Source organism: Mobula hypostoma, chromosome 12, assembly GCF_963921235.1.
Source record: "Mobula hypostoma chromosome 12, sMobHyp1.1, whole genome shotgun sequence".
NCBI lineage: Eukaryota > Metazoa > Chordata > Chondrichthyes > Myliobatiformes > Myliobatidae > Mobula > Mobula hypostoma.
The window spans coordinates 48484025-48503185 of NC_086108.1; the positions used below are offsets into that span (position 1 = coordinate 48484025).

A 19161-nucleotide genomic window follows, 5' to 3' on the forward strand; every position below is an offset into this window, starting at 1 on the left:
CTAACAGCAGACTCTACAATACCCTTCCCTTCCAACAATTTACTCTGTGACCTGGACCCCATGTATACGCAGGATTACTTTAGGTTCAATCTACCTGCAGCCGTATAAGGCATAGCTTGCGGTCACAGGGCTGGTCACCTGGGCTGACAACAGTGTTCCTCTCGCAGTGCAGTAAACCTGCTGGCCTTAAGCAATGACCAGTGCAGCTTCTCCTTTGATTTAACAACAAACCTTGCCAAACTTCCGCTCTCACACCAGGACTGAATCAACAGACACGAGCTCTGTTTTCCTTTCCTGCTGGTATCTCTGTCAGCTATCTGGTACAATTTCCAACGTATCAAAATGTTATGATTTCTGAATTCCAGGTGGTCAGATGCAACTTCTGGAATTACAGTAGGGTTAGTTTAAAATGGAATTTTGTTTGGTAGGGAAATACCAAGTGAATAACAAATTCAGAAAACAATGGCATTGCCAAAGGGAAAATTCAAACATCAAAGCTTATCTGCTTCTGTTATTGAAACCACCTAATCATAGTTTAACATGAAATACCTTGTGTAAACAAACAAGTTCTTCTGACACAGCTGCAGTAATTGCTGATGATTTGTAAGATAATCACTTCCTACAATGGAACCTATTTCATTCCTATACTGCCAATAATGTACTGTACTTGTGGATAGTTAACAAGCACACAGGGCAACGTAACCTTCTGCTTCTCTCCATCTCTACCCGCAACTTGGACGTTCACAGCCCTTTGCTCTCTTGAAGCTTACAGAGATAGTATACCCTGGTTAATTTGTGGAATTGTCTGCACAACCTGTCTCTTCCGCATAGCAATCTAGTCTCATTAGTACAGTCACAGAGATGTAGAAACAGCCGCTTCATCTAGCTGAATCTGCCTGAACACCAGTCACCTAAGTACACTAATCCTACATTAATCCTGCTTCCTACCGTCAGAATCAGCTTTATTACTCACTGCAATTTTGAAGGATGCTTGGGGATCTCACTGAAGCCTACTAAGTGTTGAAAATACTAGGTAGGGTGGATGTAGAGAAGATGTTTCCTATGTTGGGGGTATACATAACTAGAGGGCACGGCCTCAGAATGAGGGACAACCTTTTAGGACAGAGGTACAGAGGAATTTCTGTAGTCAGAGAGTAGTGAATCTGTGGAATGTTCTGCCAGTCCGTGGTGGAGGCCAATTCCGTGGGTAAATTTAAGATGGAAGTTATTAGTTTCCTGATTGGTCCGGGCATCAAAGGTTATGGCGAGAAGGCAGGTGTATGCGGTTGAATGGGATCCAGGATCAGCCGTGATGGAATGGTGGAGCAGACTCGATGGGCTGAATGGCCTAATTCTGCTCCTATGTCTTATGGTCTTTTGATCTTAGCACTGACATATGTTATGAAATTTGTTGTTTTGCAGCAGCAGTACATTGTAATATATATATATATATATATATATATATATACACACACACCATTCAGAATTCTGATGGCAGAGGAGATCAAGCTGTTCCTAAGATGTTGGTCCCCATATTCCTCACATGATTCTACCACTTTACTGCACACTTGGGTGGTCTTACAATAAACAATTAGCACTTTGGATGTGAGAGGAAGCTGAAACATGTAGGGAGAAAGCTTTTGTGATGACAGAACAAGATGTAGACTTCACACAAACAGCACCTGAGGTCAAGATTGAACCTGCGTCTCTGCCAGCTGCACCACTCTGCTGTCCTGAAGTAGTTAGCAACCCTTCCTCCTGGTATTACTGGATATGGGTCAGTGTCTGTCAAGGACTATTAAGTAAATGGTTTGTGCCAGCCCATTTAATGCTCTGCTTCTGGACAGTGACTGAGGGAGTGGTAACACTGAGGCCAGTGTGGTGGAGTACGCGAGTTGGACTCATTGGGTCACAGGAAGAGTGGCCATTCTGGGAGTCATGAAGATGCGGAATTGGCTGTCACTGATGGGTTCGTGCTAAGGAGAAAGGGGGGACTGGGGCAGAGTTTAAATCAATGGTTACAGATGGGAACAGTGAGGTTTGCAGTTTGACCTCGGACTGATCGCCAAGGATTGATAGGTGAGGTTGTCAAGATGGATTAGGTCTGCAGATGGTGGGTGTCAGATGCTTTTAGTAGATAGGCAGGGTTAGACAATGATCAGGAGTTTGACTGGGGGGCTGGGTGGAAGATCTAAAGGAGAACCAGAAAAGCAGATGACATAACCTAGTTATTTGCAACTACCTTATTAAGACTTGCTCAGGCTGATCTCCTTTAACGCATAATGAAGTAGGTCTCATTGGCCTTGTGAAATCCTGCTGCTAGGTAACATGTTTTTGATGTTGTCCCATGATTGCTTCTTAATTAACACTGTCTTCACCATAAGTTTTGGAGGAATATATAATGCAATGCCTAAGTATTTATTAATCTGCTTAGATGTACCTTTGACTAAGTTACTTTCCTTTTGAAGTGCCTCCAGTCATAATGGCACACCCAACAAACTATGTTGTTACTTTGGATAAACCCGTCACTATGGTATGTGAGGCCAAGGGTTACCCAAATCCCGAAGTCACCTGGAACAAAGATGGACATCCTGTTTCCGAGAGCATTCGCCAGAGGATCCTCAGCACAGGAGCCCTCCAGATTGCCTTTGCCCAACCCCAGGACACTGGTCGATACACCTGTACAGCAGCCAACTCTGCAGGTTCCAGCAGTTCAGTCATGGTTTTAACGGTTCACAGTAAGTGTTACGTTACCTATGTCAACATCCTCATCTTTAAGATCAGTTGGATTTCTTTAACTGCATGCTCCTCCTGTCGGTGCTTGTAACAGAGTTACCAAGAGGTCTTTGAAGTAATCGCCGGAAGCACACCAATCAAAAGCTCCTAACTTTAAAATTACTTTTGTTGTAACAGTAAGAATGTTAATTCTTCTCCTGACTCAAACTAAAGTCAAATGTACACTGTACTTTTTCCAGCATTGTTCAGCTAGTCTGCATTTCCCAGACTCTACAATGGACTTAAGATTTTTACCCCATCTGATCGACAGAGTATTTGAAATGCATAAGTAGATTGCCAAACACTGGGGAAATTAGTCTAATGGTGAAACCTCATTCTGATTCGACTGCAGATCCCCCATCCTAGTTGATCGGATCTATCTGACTAGCACAGCATGTGCTAGCTCAGCTCTAGGGTAACAGAGATTAAATGAACAGAAGTTCTCAGCCATGAGGTTGAGAGAGAGGTAATCACTTGCACAAAAGCCAGAAAGAAACTTATCAAGTGTCAAGTTATCAATCATCTACTAGAAAGTGATATGCATTTTCATCTCCTAACTACACTCTCATTCCATAGGGTTCATAGTGTACTGTAGACAGACTATGAACTGGGAAAAATGTTGTTTATGGAATAGAGTCACAAAAGTTGGAAAGGAGATATCAGTGTGTATGAAGGTTTTGGACAAGTCTTTGTCTCATGATGCTCCCAGTGTGAAGTTACGATTTACACAATCTTCCTTTTACAGTTCCACCATCCATGCACACCTCTGCCACTGAGTTTGTGGCGATTGAGCAGTCTCAGATAATAATTCCTTGCAGCGCTGATGGTGTACCTGAGCCAGCACTGACCTGGCAGAAAGATGGCAAAATCTTGCAGAACAAATTAGGAAAATATAAATTATTGCCGTCAGGAGAGCTCCTTGTGGAAAATGCGGTGGTAAGTAAGAAAAGTCTTGCCTTTTATCATGGAATGTGGAATGATGCTTATGGTTCTATGAGATTGTTTAGATGAGCACATGTACTTTAATGCACCTATTTATTTTAGGATGCATAGGGAATTGAGGGATGTGGGAATCAAGAGGGAAAATGGATTGAGGTACAGAATCAGCCATGATAGGATTGAATGTTGGAGCAATCCCTGAGGTCAGCAAGACAACACCCATTTCCGTTTCTTTTGCTTTTTACTGGTTATAACCGGTACAGCTGCTGACATGATGCAACATATTTTGAAGATGTATGGTAATTGCAATGTGGTAATGCTTCCTGGTCCACATAAATCTGGTGCCCGGGAGCTGTTGGACTGTATCTCTGGAATGTATCAGTGATGCAGATTGCCATCTTTCTGGGAATAGAGTAGCAGGAATGTTGATAGCTCATGATTTCCTCATGTGCTGACTAAGGGAGGCAGAATAGCGTAGGAGTCAGTATAAAGCTTTACAGTGCCTGTCTGTAACTTCTCCCTGTGACGACGTGGGTTTCCTCCAGGTGCTCCAGTTTCCTCCCACATTCCAAAGGTGTACAGGTTAATGTTAGTAAGTTGTGGGCATGTATGTTAGTACCAGAAGCATAACAACACTTGTGGGCTGCCCCCAGCATAGTCTCGGACTGTGTTGGTCAGTGATGCAAAACAATGCATTTCACTGTATCTTTCGATATTTCGATGTGCTGTAACAAATAAAGCTAATCTATATTGTTTCTGTTGATATCCTAATTCTAATTTTCTTTTATTCTCTGCCAGCCTGACGACACTGGCAGCTACACTTGCATGGCTACCAACATGGCCGGTCGTGACACCAAGACCATTACCCTGAATGTCTACACCCACCCTACTTTTACAGAGCTGCCTGGAGATGTATCCTTAAACAGGGAGGAACGTCTGGAATTGAATTGTGCAGCAAATGGTATTCCCACACCCAAAGTTACCTGGACCTTCAACAACAACATTATACCTGGTAAGAATTCCTAAGGCAAAGGCGCAAACTGAGAGTCTGTTTTACTGTTAGATCAGGGTGAAGAACTTTAACAAGGTTATGGGTAATAAGCAGGGTCATAAGAATAGGCACAGTGTACCTTCAAGCTTCTCTTCTCTAAATTTGCACGATCCTTTGTTCATTTAAAAATTTGGAAAACCTATCATTACATTAGACACAGAAAATTCTGAATTATCCTATCTTCCCTAACAGAAGCTAAAAATCACTTTGGACTTTGTAATTATCATCCCTCAACCATCTTGAACCAGAGTGGATCACTCACCCTGACATTGAACTGATTTCATAATCTATGGACTCACTTTTACAGACTCTACAGCGTGTTCTTGGTATTAATTATCTATCTATCTATCTATTTGTTTGTTTATTTATTTATTACTTTTTTCTCTATTTTGTATTTGCACAGTTTGTAGTCTTTTGCACATTGGTTGTTTGTCCATATTTGCTGTGTGAATTTTCATTGATTTTATCGTCTTTCTTGGTATTTACTGAGAATGCCCACAAGAAAATGACTCTCAAGATAGTATATACATGTACTTTGATAATAAATTTAGTTTGAATGATATGTTGAAATCCTAAATTCAGAAGCAACTGGCAGATGTATTTTGACAAATGACCACATTTTGTTCCTACAGCCCAATATGATGATGTCAACGGACACAGCAAATTGGTCATTGAAAAGACATCAAAGGATGACTCGGGCACGTACGTTTGTACAGCAGAAAACAGAGTCGGATCTATCAAAGCCATTGGATTTGTATACGTCAAAGGTGAATTAAGGGAATTATTTTATTTTCCTGATTCAGTCATTTCAATGCAGTTCACCAGCTTGCCTACCCACCACTGTAAAAGACTGTTTTGTCAGCATTTACATGAAAAGATGATGAACTTCTAACCCAAAACATTTGTTTTAAATATTGAAATGAATGTGGAAAATCCTGAATTTTTAATTGAGAGCTATTAGTGTCTTTAAAGAGAAAATATCATTATAATATCTGGTAAAATGATGCATCTGAGCGTGCACTCAGATAAAACCACACATAGTCTTTAGATTCCAGTGAACTGGCTCGTTCAGGCCTGTATCATAACATATTACAAGTATTACATGACATTTCATTGCAATTGATATAAGATTAGATCGTTGCAAAAAATTAAGATGATCCCAAAAAGCGTGTCTGCTTTTCTTGTTAAAATGTGAAAATATTTTTGATTGGTACAGAAAGACATTTGAGTTGATAAGCAATCCTGTTCATATTGATGGGCCCAATCAACTGTTTTGTGTTGGCAAGACTGCTTTCTGTTTCAAATTAGAGTGAAGATTTCGTAAAAGTAGAATGCACGTTTTACATTTCCAACTTCCTGCTTCAAATGAGATCACTTACCTGTTGCAACTAAATTAGTAGCTGAGAGCCTGCGCTTAATTTCCTGGTTAGGAAATCCAAAATCACAGCCACTGAATTTTCATTAAGCATTTAAAGTGGGTGAAACGCACAACTAGGAGCAGAAATACAGTAAAGAATTTGCATCAATGACACTAAATGAAGATTAATTATCATTGCTTTTTTAAAGGGGCTGAGCTAATAAATTAATCGCTAGATGTTTTATATTAATTGTGAAAATTGACCTGGCTTCAGAGAAATCCAACTGAAAAATAATAAAACAATAAGACGTAAGAGCAGAATTAGGCCATTCAGCCCATTGAGTCCACTCTGCCACTTCATCATGGCTATCCCAGATCCCATTCAACCTCACGCACCTGCCCTCTCACCATATCCCATGATTCCCCAACCAATCAAGAAGATATAAACTTCTGCTTAAGTATACCCACAGACTTGGCCTCCACCGCAGTCTGTGGCAGAGTATGCCACAATGTCACTACTCTTTGGCTAAGAAGATTCCACCCTACTTCCGTTCTAAAAGGTGGCCCCTCAGTTTTAAGGCAGTGCCCTCTAGTTCTGAATACCCCCTCCAGAGAAATCATCCTCTCCACATCCTCCTTATCTAGTGCTTTCAACATTCAGTAGGTTTCAATGAGATCCCCACACGTTCCTCTAAATTCCAGTGAGTACAGGCCCAAAGCTGCCAAAAGCTCCTCATATGTTAATCCCTTCAATCCTGGAATCATCCTCGTGAACCTCCTCTGGACTCTCTCCAATGATGGCACACCCTTTCTGAGATATGGGGCCCAAAACTGTTGACTGCACTCCCAAGTGCAGCCTGAATAGTGTCTTAAAGCCTCAACATTACCTCTTGTTTTTATATTCTATTTCCCTTGAAATGAATGCCAACATTGCATTTGCCTTCTTTACCACAGACTCAACCTGTAAATTAACCTTCTGGGAGTCTTCGATGAGGACTCCTAAGTCCCTCTGCACTTCTGATGTTTGAACCTTCTCCCCATTTAGATAATAGTCTGCACTATTATTCCTTTTGCCAAAATACATTATCGCACATTTCCGAACACTGTATTCCATCTGCCACTTTTTTGCCCATTCTTCCAATTTGTCTAAGTCCTGCTGCAATTGCATTGCTTCATCAGCACTACCTACCCCCCCCCACACACCTATCTTTGTATCATCTGCAAACTTTGCCACAAAGCCAGCAATTCCTCTATCTAAATCATTGACAAAGATTGTGAAAAGTAACGGTCCCAATACTGACCCCTGAGGAACACCACTAGTCACTGGCAGGAAACGAGAAAGGGCCCCTTTATTTCCACTCACTGCCTTCTGCCTGTTAGCCATTCCCCTATCCATGCCAGTTTTTTTTTCTGTAACACCATAGGATTTTATCTTGTTAAGCAGTCTCATGTGAGGCACTCTATCAAATGCCTTCTGAAAATCTAAGTAAATGACATCCACTGCCTCTCCTTTGTCCACTCTGCTTGTTACTTCCTCAAAGAATTCTTACACCTTTGTCAGGCAAGATTTCCCTTTACAGATTCCCTTTACAGAAACCATGCTGACTGACTTATTTTGTCATTAGTCTTCAAATACCCTGAAACCTCATCCTTAATAATGGAATCTAACGCCTTCCTAACCACTGAAGTTGGTCTAACCAACCTATAATTTCCTTTCTTTTATCTTCCTCCCTTCTTAAAGAGTGGAGCGACATTTACAATTTAATGTACCTACTGATAGACTGGTGAAAGATCAACATCAACAAATGCCAACATAAGGAACATTGGAGAGAAAACTACCATGACTTTTCAATAATTTGTCAGTACTGTGCATCAAATTTTGGTGTCATGACCTAAATGTATATGTATATGTCACATTACAACTGTTGAATCTTAAGCACTAACTTTCTGCACAGAGCCTCCAATCTTTGATGGTGACTTTAATCCAAACCGCATTGAGCCTCTTGGAGGGAACGCGATCCTCAACTGTGAGGTCCGAGGTGATCCACTCCCCACTATTCAGTGGAGTAAGAAAGGAATCCATATTCCGATCAGCAACAGGATCCGTCAACTTCACAATGGTTCTCTGGCCATCTATGGCACAGTGGTAAGCCAGAGAAACTGAAAAAGATTTGTTATATCTTGATAATCTAACAGTTTCAATACTAATAGCCAATCAAGAAATTATGAAACTGGTTAGTTCTCACAATAAATTGTTTATGAAGTAATTTTGAAAAACATCGTAAAATCCTTACCTTAAATATATAAACACAATATTTCCCTGAAAGTGACATTACATGTAGACAGGGTGGTGATGCTGGCCCTCATCAGTCAGGGCATTGAGTATAAGAGTTGGAACATTGCATTACAGTTGTACAAGATATTGGTGAGGTTGTACCTGAAGCATTGTGTGTGCAGTGTTGATTATCCTGCTACAAGAAAGACAGCATTAAACTAGAAAGACTGCAAAGCAGATTTATGAGAATGCACCAGGACTTGAGGGCCTGAGTTAGGAGGAGAATGGGAGACCTGGACTATATTTATTGGAGCACAGGAGACTGTGCCTTACAGAGGGGTGGCCTTACAGCGGTGTATAAAATAATGAGAGACATCAATAAGGTGATTGAATGCAAACCTTTTCCCATAGAAAGAGAATCAAAAACTAAAGGGCATTGGTTTAAGGTGAGAGGGTGAAAGATTTAAAAGGGACCTGAGGCAACTTTTTGCAGAGGGCAATATGCATATGCAAAGAGCTGCCAGTGGAGGTGGTTAAGGAAGGTACAATAACAACATTTTTTTTTAATTTTATTTTTATTTGGATAAGGAGTTCACAATTATCATGTACTTTTTTCACACATATAACCTTTTCCATTTTTTTATATGTATAAAACTACAATTATTTATACATTCTTAAGTGCACATTGAGATGATATAAAAGCAAAATAAACATTTAAATAGATAATTATGTACTGTGGTAAATCTAACCTATTAGGCTAAGTAATGAAATTAGTTGTTAAGAAAAATGGTAATAATAGTTTCCATACAACCCTTCTGGACCATTTCCACTGGTCCAAAATGTTGCATACAAGCCTATATACCAACCATTGTAGGTGTTTATATCCCAATTTGTTCGTGCTTGTTCCTGCCCGCAGACATAATTATCCAATCCCTATGTACTTATTTACTTAATTTTTTCCTTTTTTTTTATCCCTTTCCCAAATCTTTCCCTTTACTTGTGTTAATTCTCTATTTTCCAAAAAAAACAGTAAACATTTAGACTAGGGGTGCTTACATTAGCAATATTACTGTGTTGATGAGAAGAGCAATATAAATCATTAGGAGAGTCATCTAAAGTCTGCTCGCATTGGGGTTATATATTCAATCCATTTATTCCAGATTTGATAAAATGTTTCTTTTTGAGTTCTCAGGGAGTAGGTCAACTTTTCCATTTTAAATATTTCCAAGATAATTTCGTACCAATCTTCTAATGTAGGTGGTATTGGATTTAGCCATTTTCTAGTGAGTGATTTCTTACTTGCCGCTAAGAGGGCCTGCAGCAACTTTATATCTTCCTTCTGTTCAAGGAACAATACATGCCCCAAATAGAGCGTCTCAAAGTTCAGAGGTATCTGGGACCTAAGTACCTTAACTAATGTTCTATGAATACCTTCCCAAAATAGACTTAATTTAGGGCAATCCCAGAAAATATGAAAATGATTTGCCTCCTTAGAGCCACACCTTCTCCAACACATCACATTTGTATCTTTATATTTTTCCTGATATGGGGTCTTGAAGTATCTTATAATGTTTTTCCAACAATGTTCTCTCCAAGTCAAAGAATTAGTCGAGGACCATTGAAAGCTGCAGATTTTCCCCCAAGCCTCCTCTGAAAGTACCAACCCTGCTTCTTTCTCCCACTTCTCTTTAATATACAGTGTATTTACATTTTTAGCATGGGAGAGTGCATTATATAGGCGAGAATCTGATTTACTAGGTATTGAACTGCAAGCCGAATTCAGAATCTTGAAAAATTCTAATTCTACTGTTGATAGGTCTGTATATCTACAACTCTGGTTAACATAGTTTCGTATTTGAAGGTACCTAAAAAAGTCATTATGTTCTAGGCCATGTTTGTCCTGCAGGATTTGGAAACTTTGTAATACTCTTTTATCTATAAATGAGAGGTAGGTTGTAAGACCTTTCTTTATCCATAGCTCAAATCTTTTATCTCCTCTGTTGGGAAGGAATTCGGTATCATATGCACACCATCTAAAGAGTTTTAGCATGTTATTAATTCCACATGAATTAACCACCTTCTGCCATACTTTTAATGTAAGATTTATCCAAGCATTATTAAATTTTTCCAACTGGGCCATCAATCCTTTGTCAGCTATTGAGGCCTGAAGAGGAAAACTGTCAACTAATCCAAATTCTATTTCCTTCCATCTAGCCTTATATTCCCTATTACACCAATATAACAGAGGGGTTATCTGTGAGGCATAAAAATAATTTCTCAGGCAAGGAAGAACCATACCTCCTCTTTCCTTCCCTAACTGTAAGGTGTTATATCGAATTCTAGGTTTCCTTCCTTGCCAAATGAAGCGGGAAATCCATTTGTCCCATTCCCTGAATTGATTATCATCCACCTCCACTGGTAAAGTACGGAAAAGATATAATAACCGAGGAAGAATATTCATTTTTATAGTATTTATCCTTGAATTTAAACTTAAAAAGAGGATAAGATTCCATCTATGTATATCTGCTTTTATCTCTGAGATTAATGGCCCATAATTTACCTGTGACAGTGTTGAAAGATCCTTCGGCAGGGTTATTCCTAAATATTTTAATGATTTAGCTTCCCACTTAAGGTCGTATGTATCCTGCAATTTTTTGGATGGTGTATAATTTAGGGACATAACCTGCGTTTTCTTTACATTTATTTTATAACCTGATATTTTCCCAAAGTCATCCAACAGTGTAAACAATCCTATAAATGATTTTTCTGGTTCACTCAGATAGACCAAAACATCATCTGCGAATAACGCCACTTTCTGTTCAATCCCTGCCACCTTGATACCTTTTACGATTTCGCTCTGTCTTATTAGTTGGGCAAGTGGTTCAATATATAGCGCAAAAAGGAGAGGAGAAATTGGGCATCCCTGTCTAGTGCCTCTCTCTAAAATGAAGGAGTCAGAGAGGTCCCCATTTATCTTAATTCGGGCTGTTGGGCTGTCATACAGAGTCTGAATTACTTTAATAAACCTTTCTTGAAAGCCGAATCTTCCTAACACTCTGTATAGGAATGCCCAACTAACCGAATCAAAAGCTTTCTCAGCGTCCAATCCTACTACCATTGTCTCTGTCTCGTTCTTATTAACCTGTTCTAATATGTGCAGAGTTCTCCTTATGTTGTCCTGTGTTTGTCTTTATTGAATAAATCCAGTCTGGTCTAAATGGATTAGGCCAGGTAAAAGCTTTTCCAATCTGCGCGCTAATATAGATGTAAATAGTTTGTAATCTAAATTAAGAACACTAATTGGCTGATAATTGCCACATTCTAGTTTATCCTTACCCTCTTTAGGAATAACTGAAATAATCGCTTCTCTCCAGGAAGGTGGAGTTTCTCCTGTCTGCAAGATCCAATTAAAGGTGTTAAGTAGTAATGGGGCTAACTGTGTCTTCAGGGACTTGTACCACTCTGAGGTAAACCCATCAGAACCCGGGGACTTTCCAGCCTTTAACCTAGAGATGGCCACGTTCAGTTCTTTGACAGTTACTGGTTCTAATAAACTTTCATTTTGTAAATCTGTAAGTTTAGGTAGATCTAAGAAATTCAATACACTGTCTATATAGGGCTCATTGGGGGCCCGGGGTTGGGAGTACAGCTCTCGATAATACGTTTCAAAACTCTCTTGAATTTTCCCTATTGTACTCTCCACAAGCTTTGTCTTTGGATTCTTTATTTTATGAATTGTATTGTCTGCTTGTTGTTTTCGTAATTTATATGCTAATAATCTAGCTGATTTACCTCCTACTTCATAATTCTTTTGTCTCAGGTAAAGAAAATTTCTTTGAGTTTCCAACGTATAAATATCATCAATTTCACTTTGCAATTTCCTAATTTCCTGTTTTCGATTTGAATTACTTTTGTTGCTATCTACAACTTGAAGTTGTTTTAATTTTCCTTGAAGGTCTTCTAATTTTTGTGCATTGATTTTTTTCATGTGAGTAGTAATGGAAATAATTTTCCCTCTCAGTACAGCTTTCAATGTATCCCATAAAATCACTGGTGATGTTTCTCCCGTGTCATTAAGGTCTAGATATTCTTTGATTTCTCCCCTTAATCTCTCCATTACTTTTGGGTTATTAAGTATATGTGAGTTTAGCCTCCATAGTGTTGTCCTCATTTTCCTTTCCAGGATTAGAGACATAGAGACTGGGCTATGATCCGACAGATCAATTGTTGCAATATTACAGTTTTTTATCCTGAGTCTATCTGTATTAAAGATAAAGAAATAGTCTATCCTTGAATAGGCTGAATGAGGGAAAGAGTAATATGTATAATCTTTACTAGTAGGGTGTAATTCCCTCCAGACATCTATAATTCCCAACTCCTCCATCAATGAATTCACTTTCCGAGTCAGAGGTTTATTCTGAGTAACTATTCTTGAAGAATCTAATATAGGATTTAATCTAATATTAAAATCCCCTCCACAAATTACTACCCCTCGAGAACTGACCATTAGGTCAAAAATGTGTCTATAAAATGACCATTCACTACCTGGAGGAGCATAAACATTCAGCAATGTTATTTCTGTACCTTCTATTCTTCCTGTGATTTTTACAAACTGTCCTTCTTTGTCTCTAGTCTCTGAAATATGTTCATAATTAAGAGTACTTGATATTAAAGTAGCTACCCCTCTTTTGTGACTCAATTTATATGATGAATAAAATACATGCTTAAAGCCCATTCTTTTTAATTTTCCATGTTCAGATTGGCTCATATGTGTTTCCTGGAGGAAAGCTATTTGTGCCCTCTCTTTTTTCAATTTAGACATAATCTTATTTCTTTTAATTGGATTCAAAACCCCATTAACATTATAGGAAATTATTTTTACCAATTCAGTTTGCATTTTTCTCTAGTAGAAAAAAAACACTCTCCTTTTCTAACCAAACAGTAAGCAATCCCTTCTCAACAGTAAACCAAGACATATAACCACACCCTAGACATTTCTGAACGTATAACATTTGAAAATTTTCCCCGACTTCCCACAGTGAGGCCTGAGCACCGACCCGCCTCAGTTCAGAGGGATAACCTCTATCTTCACCCTGTGTTAGAGGGCCCTCAGCAGTTTGAATAATCATAGAGAATTTTCTCCTATTTATGTCTCGACCATATTGCTATCATTCAAGTTATTCCGCCTAGATTATTTTCAGTTACCAGTTTTCATTTTACTTTTAAGTCCAATTTACTCTTTTCAGTCATTTCTCTTAATTAATCTGTATTCTCTGTACATTCGCGTCTGAATATTTGCAGCTTTTCCTTGTAGTTTGACACTCTGTTTCGAGTGGAGCGTCCTCGCCCCACTAACTGCCACGACTTCTGCCGAATCCTCTCCAGTAGCGACTCCGGTTGGGTGATAACTTTAATAGGTAGTCCCTGGTCCGCCAGGTCCGACGTTGCCTCCTCCACCGTAGCGTAAGTTTTTGTCCCTTCATCGTAAAAGACTCTCAGCCGAGCTGGATACAGGGTCTGGAATCTGATGTTGTTTTCCTTCAGGACTCTCCGTGTTTCCGTATATTCCTTCCGTCTGGCAAGAATCCCCGGTGCGTAGTCGTGGTCTAAACTGATTTTACAGTTGTTCCACATGAAACCTTTCTTTTGCCATGCTCTTTTAAGCACCTCTTCCTTCGTTCTGTAACTGAGAAATCTGACCAGAATCGATCTGGGCTGGGCACCTGCCGGAGGCTGTGGTGCCAACGCGCGGTGAGCCCTTTCTATCTGTAGGTCTTTTGCGGCCGGTATATCAAGGTTCTCTCTAAGCAGCTTCTCCACGAAGGGAATCATCAATCCGGGTTTACCTTCGGTTCCTTCGGGAACTCCGTAGATCCTCACATTTTCCCTTCTCGAGCGGCCTTCTTGATCTATTAGTTTCCACTGGAGTTGGTCTTGCAGCTTCAGCATTTCTGCTATCACTTCCTCGGCATTTTGTAGCTTCTCTTCAATTCCAACAATCCTCGCTTTGGCTTCATCTATCCGCGAGTTAGTTTTTACTATGTCTCCTTTAATATCTTCCAGCTGTTTGCTGTTATCTTGTCGGAACTCGCGAATCTCTCCGAGAATCAAAGACAGAGTCACTGATTCCCCCTCATTATCTCCGTCCTGGCTTGCCGTGGGGGAGCTAGGCCCGTCGCCTTGCTGCGTCTCTTTATGTTTATCAGCCTTCGGAGCGGGCTTTTTATTCTTGTTCTTAGGCATCATCCTTGCCCCTTTTATTAATATAGTTATGCAATATTAAGTATTTGTCTAAATTCGATTTTGGGGCAGTTTAACTTCTTTTTTGTCGAGAGACCTTTTCCTTATGCCGCCATTCCCTTGATGACCCAGAAGTCCTCCTCCACAATAACAACATTTAAAGGATATTGGACATGTACATGCATAGGAAAGATTTAGAGGGATACGGGGCAAACTCAAGACAAATGATAAACATGGACATGCTGGACCATAGGTCCTGTTTTCTTACTGACTGTAATACTAAACTTCATCACGAAATGTCATAAATATATCAGTTATTTAGAGGAATGTTTTTTATCACACCTAAAAGCCAAAGATTTATTTTTTATTGAACTGATCTTACTGTCCAAGAATGATTGGTTTTTGAACCAGAAATTTAAAAGATTTAATTGTGCCATATTTTTGTAATAATATTTTGATTTATTGACAGACTCTGATCTTTTATTTTCAGCTAAGATGTTAAATTCACATTTAAATAGAACCTTATTGTGTCTCTTTGAATATAGTTAAAGTTTTATTTCGCTTCAATGCTTACATTGAAGACAAATCGTTACTATAAATATAACATAAGAAGCAGACGAATGCTTCTTCAAAGTATACCAATCCTTTAAAGTATTATTCTATCCATTTGGAGTGAGGAAGAGATAAAATGTTCATGTCATTTGAGTCACTGTGTAATTGCAATCACATGCAACATGAAAGCAAGCCCTTCAGCCCATCAGGTCCGTGCTGACCAGCAAGCATGCACAGGGAAATTCAGCTTTTTTCTCCTATCAACTCTCCCCAGGTTCCACCACTTCCACTTATTCACCGGCACACCAGGTGCAACTTACAGTTAGGCCACCAACTTCTGTGTCTTTGGGACATGGAAGGAAACTGCAGCATCTGGCAGAAGCCCGTGTGGCCAATGGAGAATGAACAAAAGTCACAGTGGCTGCAACGGAGGTCAGGATTGAAACCAGATCACTGGAATAGTGGGGCAACAGCTCGCTATCTGCATCACGGCACTGATCAAAATGGAAGACACAACATGTTCTAGTTATATACTGTAGCATGTTTTTGTTCGTAGTTGGAATGATCACAGTGCAGTCTTTACCGAAGTTGCTAAAGTTCCAATTTTCATGGTGATGGAAATGGACAATAAAAGATTTCCATAAGCACATTAAATTTTATAACTTTGCAATATAAGATGATGCTAATTTTTTGAAACAAACATAAATGCAACATATTCTTCATATGTTTGGCCCAGGGTTTTTTTAGCGTGGAAATAACTAACTTGCTTAAGGGTAGCATAGTGGTTAGCATGACACTATTTCAGCTCGGGCATCAGAGTTCAGAGTTCAATTCCAGTGACATCTGTAAGGAGTTTATACATTCTCTTCGTGGCAGTGTGGGTTCCCTCCTGGGGCTCCGGTTTCCTCCCACAGTCCAAAAACGTACTGGATAATAGGTTAATTGGTCATTGTAAATCATCCTATGACTAGGCCAGCGTTAAATAGGTGGATTGCTGGGCGATGTGCCTCATTGGCCTGGGAGGGCTTGTTCTGCACTGTATCTCTAAATAAATACAAAGTAATAGCAATTGGTACAAGTTACATAATTTAATCATCATCTGCTCTCCATATAGATTATCCACACAGCCCTCGTATGAGAAAAATGAATGCAGGTGGCCTGAAATTATTCGAAAGTTTCAGCTCCCTTTCGGTTTCAATCCTTTCCCTTTTTAGAATGAAGATGCTGGAGACTATAAATGCATTGCCACGAATGATGCTGGTGTGATTGAGCGGAGCGTGACCCTGACTTTGCAGAGTAAGTCTATATTGTTGAGGTTGCTTGCGTTAACTCGTGCATTAAAATATTCATATTGATTGAGGAAACTGAATCTTATGCCCATCCCAAAACAAATTGTTGTAAATGGAAATTCACATCATTTCATTTAGAAATATTTAATAGTTTTAAATCATTTATCACAACATTTTATTCAGGCCAAGGTTAAACCATTTGGATTTAAGATATGCTTCCATTATTAAAAATGTGACTTTAAGTTTAACCATCATTGCGCTTCTTTCCAGATTGGCTTAGATTTGTGCAATCAAATTTCTATATCCAACAGAATCTTCTTTTGCAGATCTTTTGGTTTCCAAATAGTACCAGATTTTTACTCAGCACTGCTGCAGAATGTACGAAGGAATTGGTGTATTTCCAGATGCCTCCTGATATCCCTGTCCACTGAGGGAAAAAAAGCTCAAACTTCCTAATTCACCCATGATTCTGGATCTACTCTTGCAGTAAATCAACATACGATACAATGCTGTTTTGTGTTTAAGGCTATAGTACTAGATTGCCAAGTCAAAATCAAAATAACGTTTATTATTTATTTGTTGTTTTGCAGCAGCAACACAGTGCAAAAAGTTAAAATTACCCTTAAGTTGCAAAGTAAATAAATACTACAAAAGACAATGTAGTGTTCATGGGGTTCAATGGACCTTTCCAAAATCTGATGGTGAAAGAGGGGATGTTCAGGATGGTCGTGATGGATGTTGATTTCTTCAGGCAGTGCCTTTTGAAAATGTCCTTGACAGCAGGAAAGTTGTGAACCGGCTGAGTCTAACCCTCTGCAGCTTTTTGTGATCCTGTGCATTGAAGGCTCCAAACTAGGCTGTGATGAAACCAGTCAGAATGCTTTCCATTGTGCATCTGTAGAGATTTGCAAGAGTCCTTGGTGATTTCTATAGATTTGCAAAGGTCATCAAATTGCCAAAACCTCCTAATGAAGTAGAGCCACTATCATGCCTTCTTTGTTTTGGACCCAGGATTCCACCACTGACGCCTCAATAAGGACTGGTGTGTGTTCTCCTGATTTCCCCTTCCTGAAATCCACAGTTAATTCCTTAATCTTGTTGAAGTAGAATGCGAGGTTGTTGTTGTGACTCCACTCAATCAGCCGATCTATGTCGCTCTTGTTTGCCACCTTGTCGCCACCTGAGATTCGGCCAATGACCAGCATTACTAATGTGGTTATAGGCATCCATCTGATGAACAATTGCAACCAAACATTGACAACATCAGTAGGGTTATGTAAAAGTATATAAAACTTACATAGAATCAGAAAAGGTGAATCGTTACTTCTGTTATTGGTCTGTTTAGTAGCCATGTTGCTGGTTTAGATTCTAATTATACTTTTAGTCTATTGACTGCCCTCCGGTCACGTGAATATGTATGTAATGAGAGCATTGGTGCACATGAGCTCTTGCTCCACCATGAGACTGGGCACTTGTCCATGCTGAGGGTCAGATACATCATGGGATGGGCCACATTCTTTATAACAGAATGTTGACCTGAATGAAAGAGGGTAGTGTTTGTCTTTCTCTTTAAAGCATTATTAAAACAATTTCTTTCTTTCTTTCTTTTTCTTTTTTTTCTTTATTTTTCCAATATTTTCATTGATTTCTATATAGAAGAATACAGAGTCCAAGAGAATACATATTAGAAAACAAAAGAAAAAATATAATAATACCAGATACAGTATATTGAATCACATTAACAAACTCCTTACTCTATATTCATATAGATTAGATTAATTCATGTATTAGAATACAGTATAAACAATTTTATTTAAAAAAATCTACACCCTCTACCAAAGTCGAAGCCGTTTGGGAAAAAAGGAATTTAAAAACGGCACCCACAAATTTCGAAATTCTTGGTTCGATTCAGAAATTGAACAACGAATCTTTTCTAAATTTCGGCATGCCATAACATCCCGTAACCACTGAGGTGGAACAGCATCCTTCCATTTAAACAAAAGCACCCTCGTCATAAGAGAGATAAAAGCCAGAATGTGCAGATCAGATGTCTTCAAGATGATATCTTTCCTTCCAACAACACCAAACAGGGCAGTCAAAGGATTAGGTTTAAAATTTACTTTAAAGAGTACAAAAAAAGTTTGGAATACTTCCTTCCAATATTTTCCAAGACTTGGGGACGTCCAAAACATATGAATAAGTGAAGCTTCTCCATTGTTACACCTATCACAGTAGGGAGATATATCCCTATAAAATTGAGATAACTCATCTTTGGTCATATAAGCCCTATGAACCATTTTAAATTGTAGGAGGGAATGACAAGCAGATAACGATGAAGTATTAACCAATTTAAAAATCTCATTCCAAGCTTCTTCAGAAATTGAGGTCTGTAAATCTTGTTCCCAAAGATTTTTGATTTTGTCTAAAGAATCATTTCTCATTCCCAACAACAGTTGGGAGACTGAGAAATAGTTGTAAAGGACTTTGACAGCCGAAGCTTCAGGGAGCTTTGGGTTATCAGAGGTCAAGTTACTAATCACAGGCAACTCTGCTTCGTGGGGCAGCTTAGCTTTTACCCCAATTCCACCCAAGGGACCCTAAAAGTCTAGTGCAGGAGGTGAATGTGTGGCACAGGCCATTATAGCACATATTCTGCCCCATGGTGTATGTGATTGTGTTGATA

General features: G+C 39.1%; 1 protein-coding gene across 4 annotated transcripts in view; it reads left to right on the top strand.

Moving 5' to 3' along the window:
- The window catches only part of hmcn1 (hemicentin 1), a 551025-nt gene that overhangs the window by 472660 nt on the left and 59204 nt on the right, over nt 1-19161 (top strand). For all 4 annotated transcript variants that reach the window (XM_063064023.1, XM_063064025.1, XM_063064024.1 and 1 more), the window contains exons 81-86: nt 2469-2738; nt 3521-3711; nt 4513-4726; nt 5398-5532; nt 8078-8268; nt 16404-16485. In XM_063064023.1, coding sequence (XP_062920093.1) covers nt 2469-2738; nt 3521-3711; nt 4513-4726; nt 5398-5532; nt 8078-8268; nt 16404-16485 — 1083 coding nt within the window. The remainder of the gene's footprint in view (nt 1-2468; nt 2739-3520; nt 3712-4512; nt 4727-5397; nt 5533-8077; nt 8269-16403; nt 16486-19161) is intronic.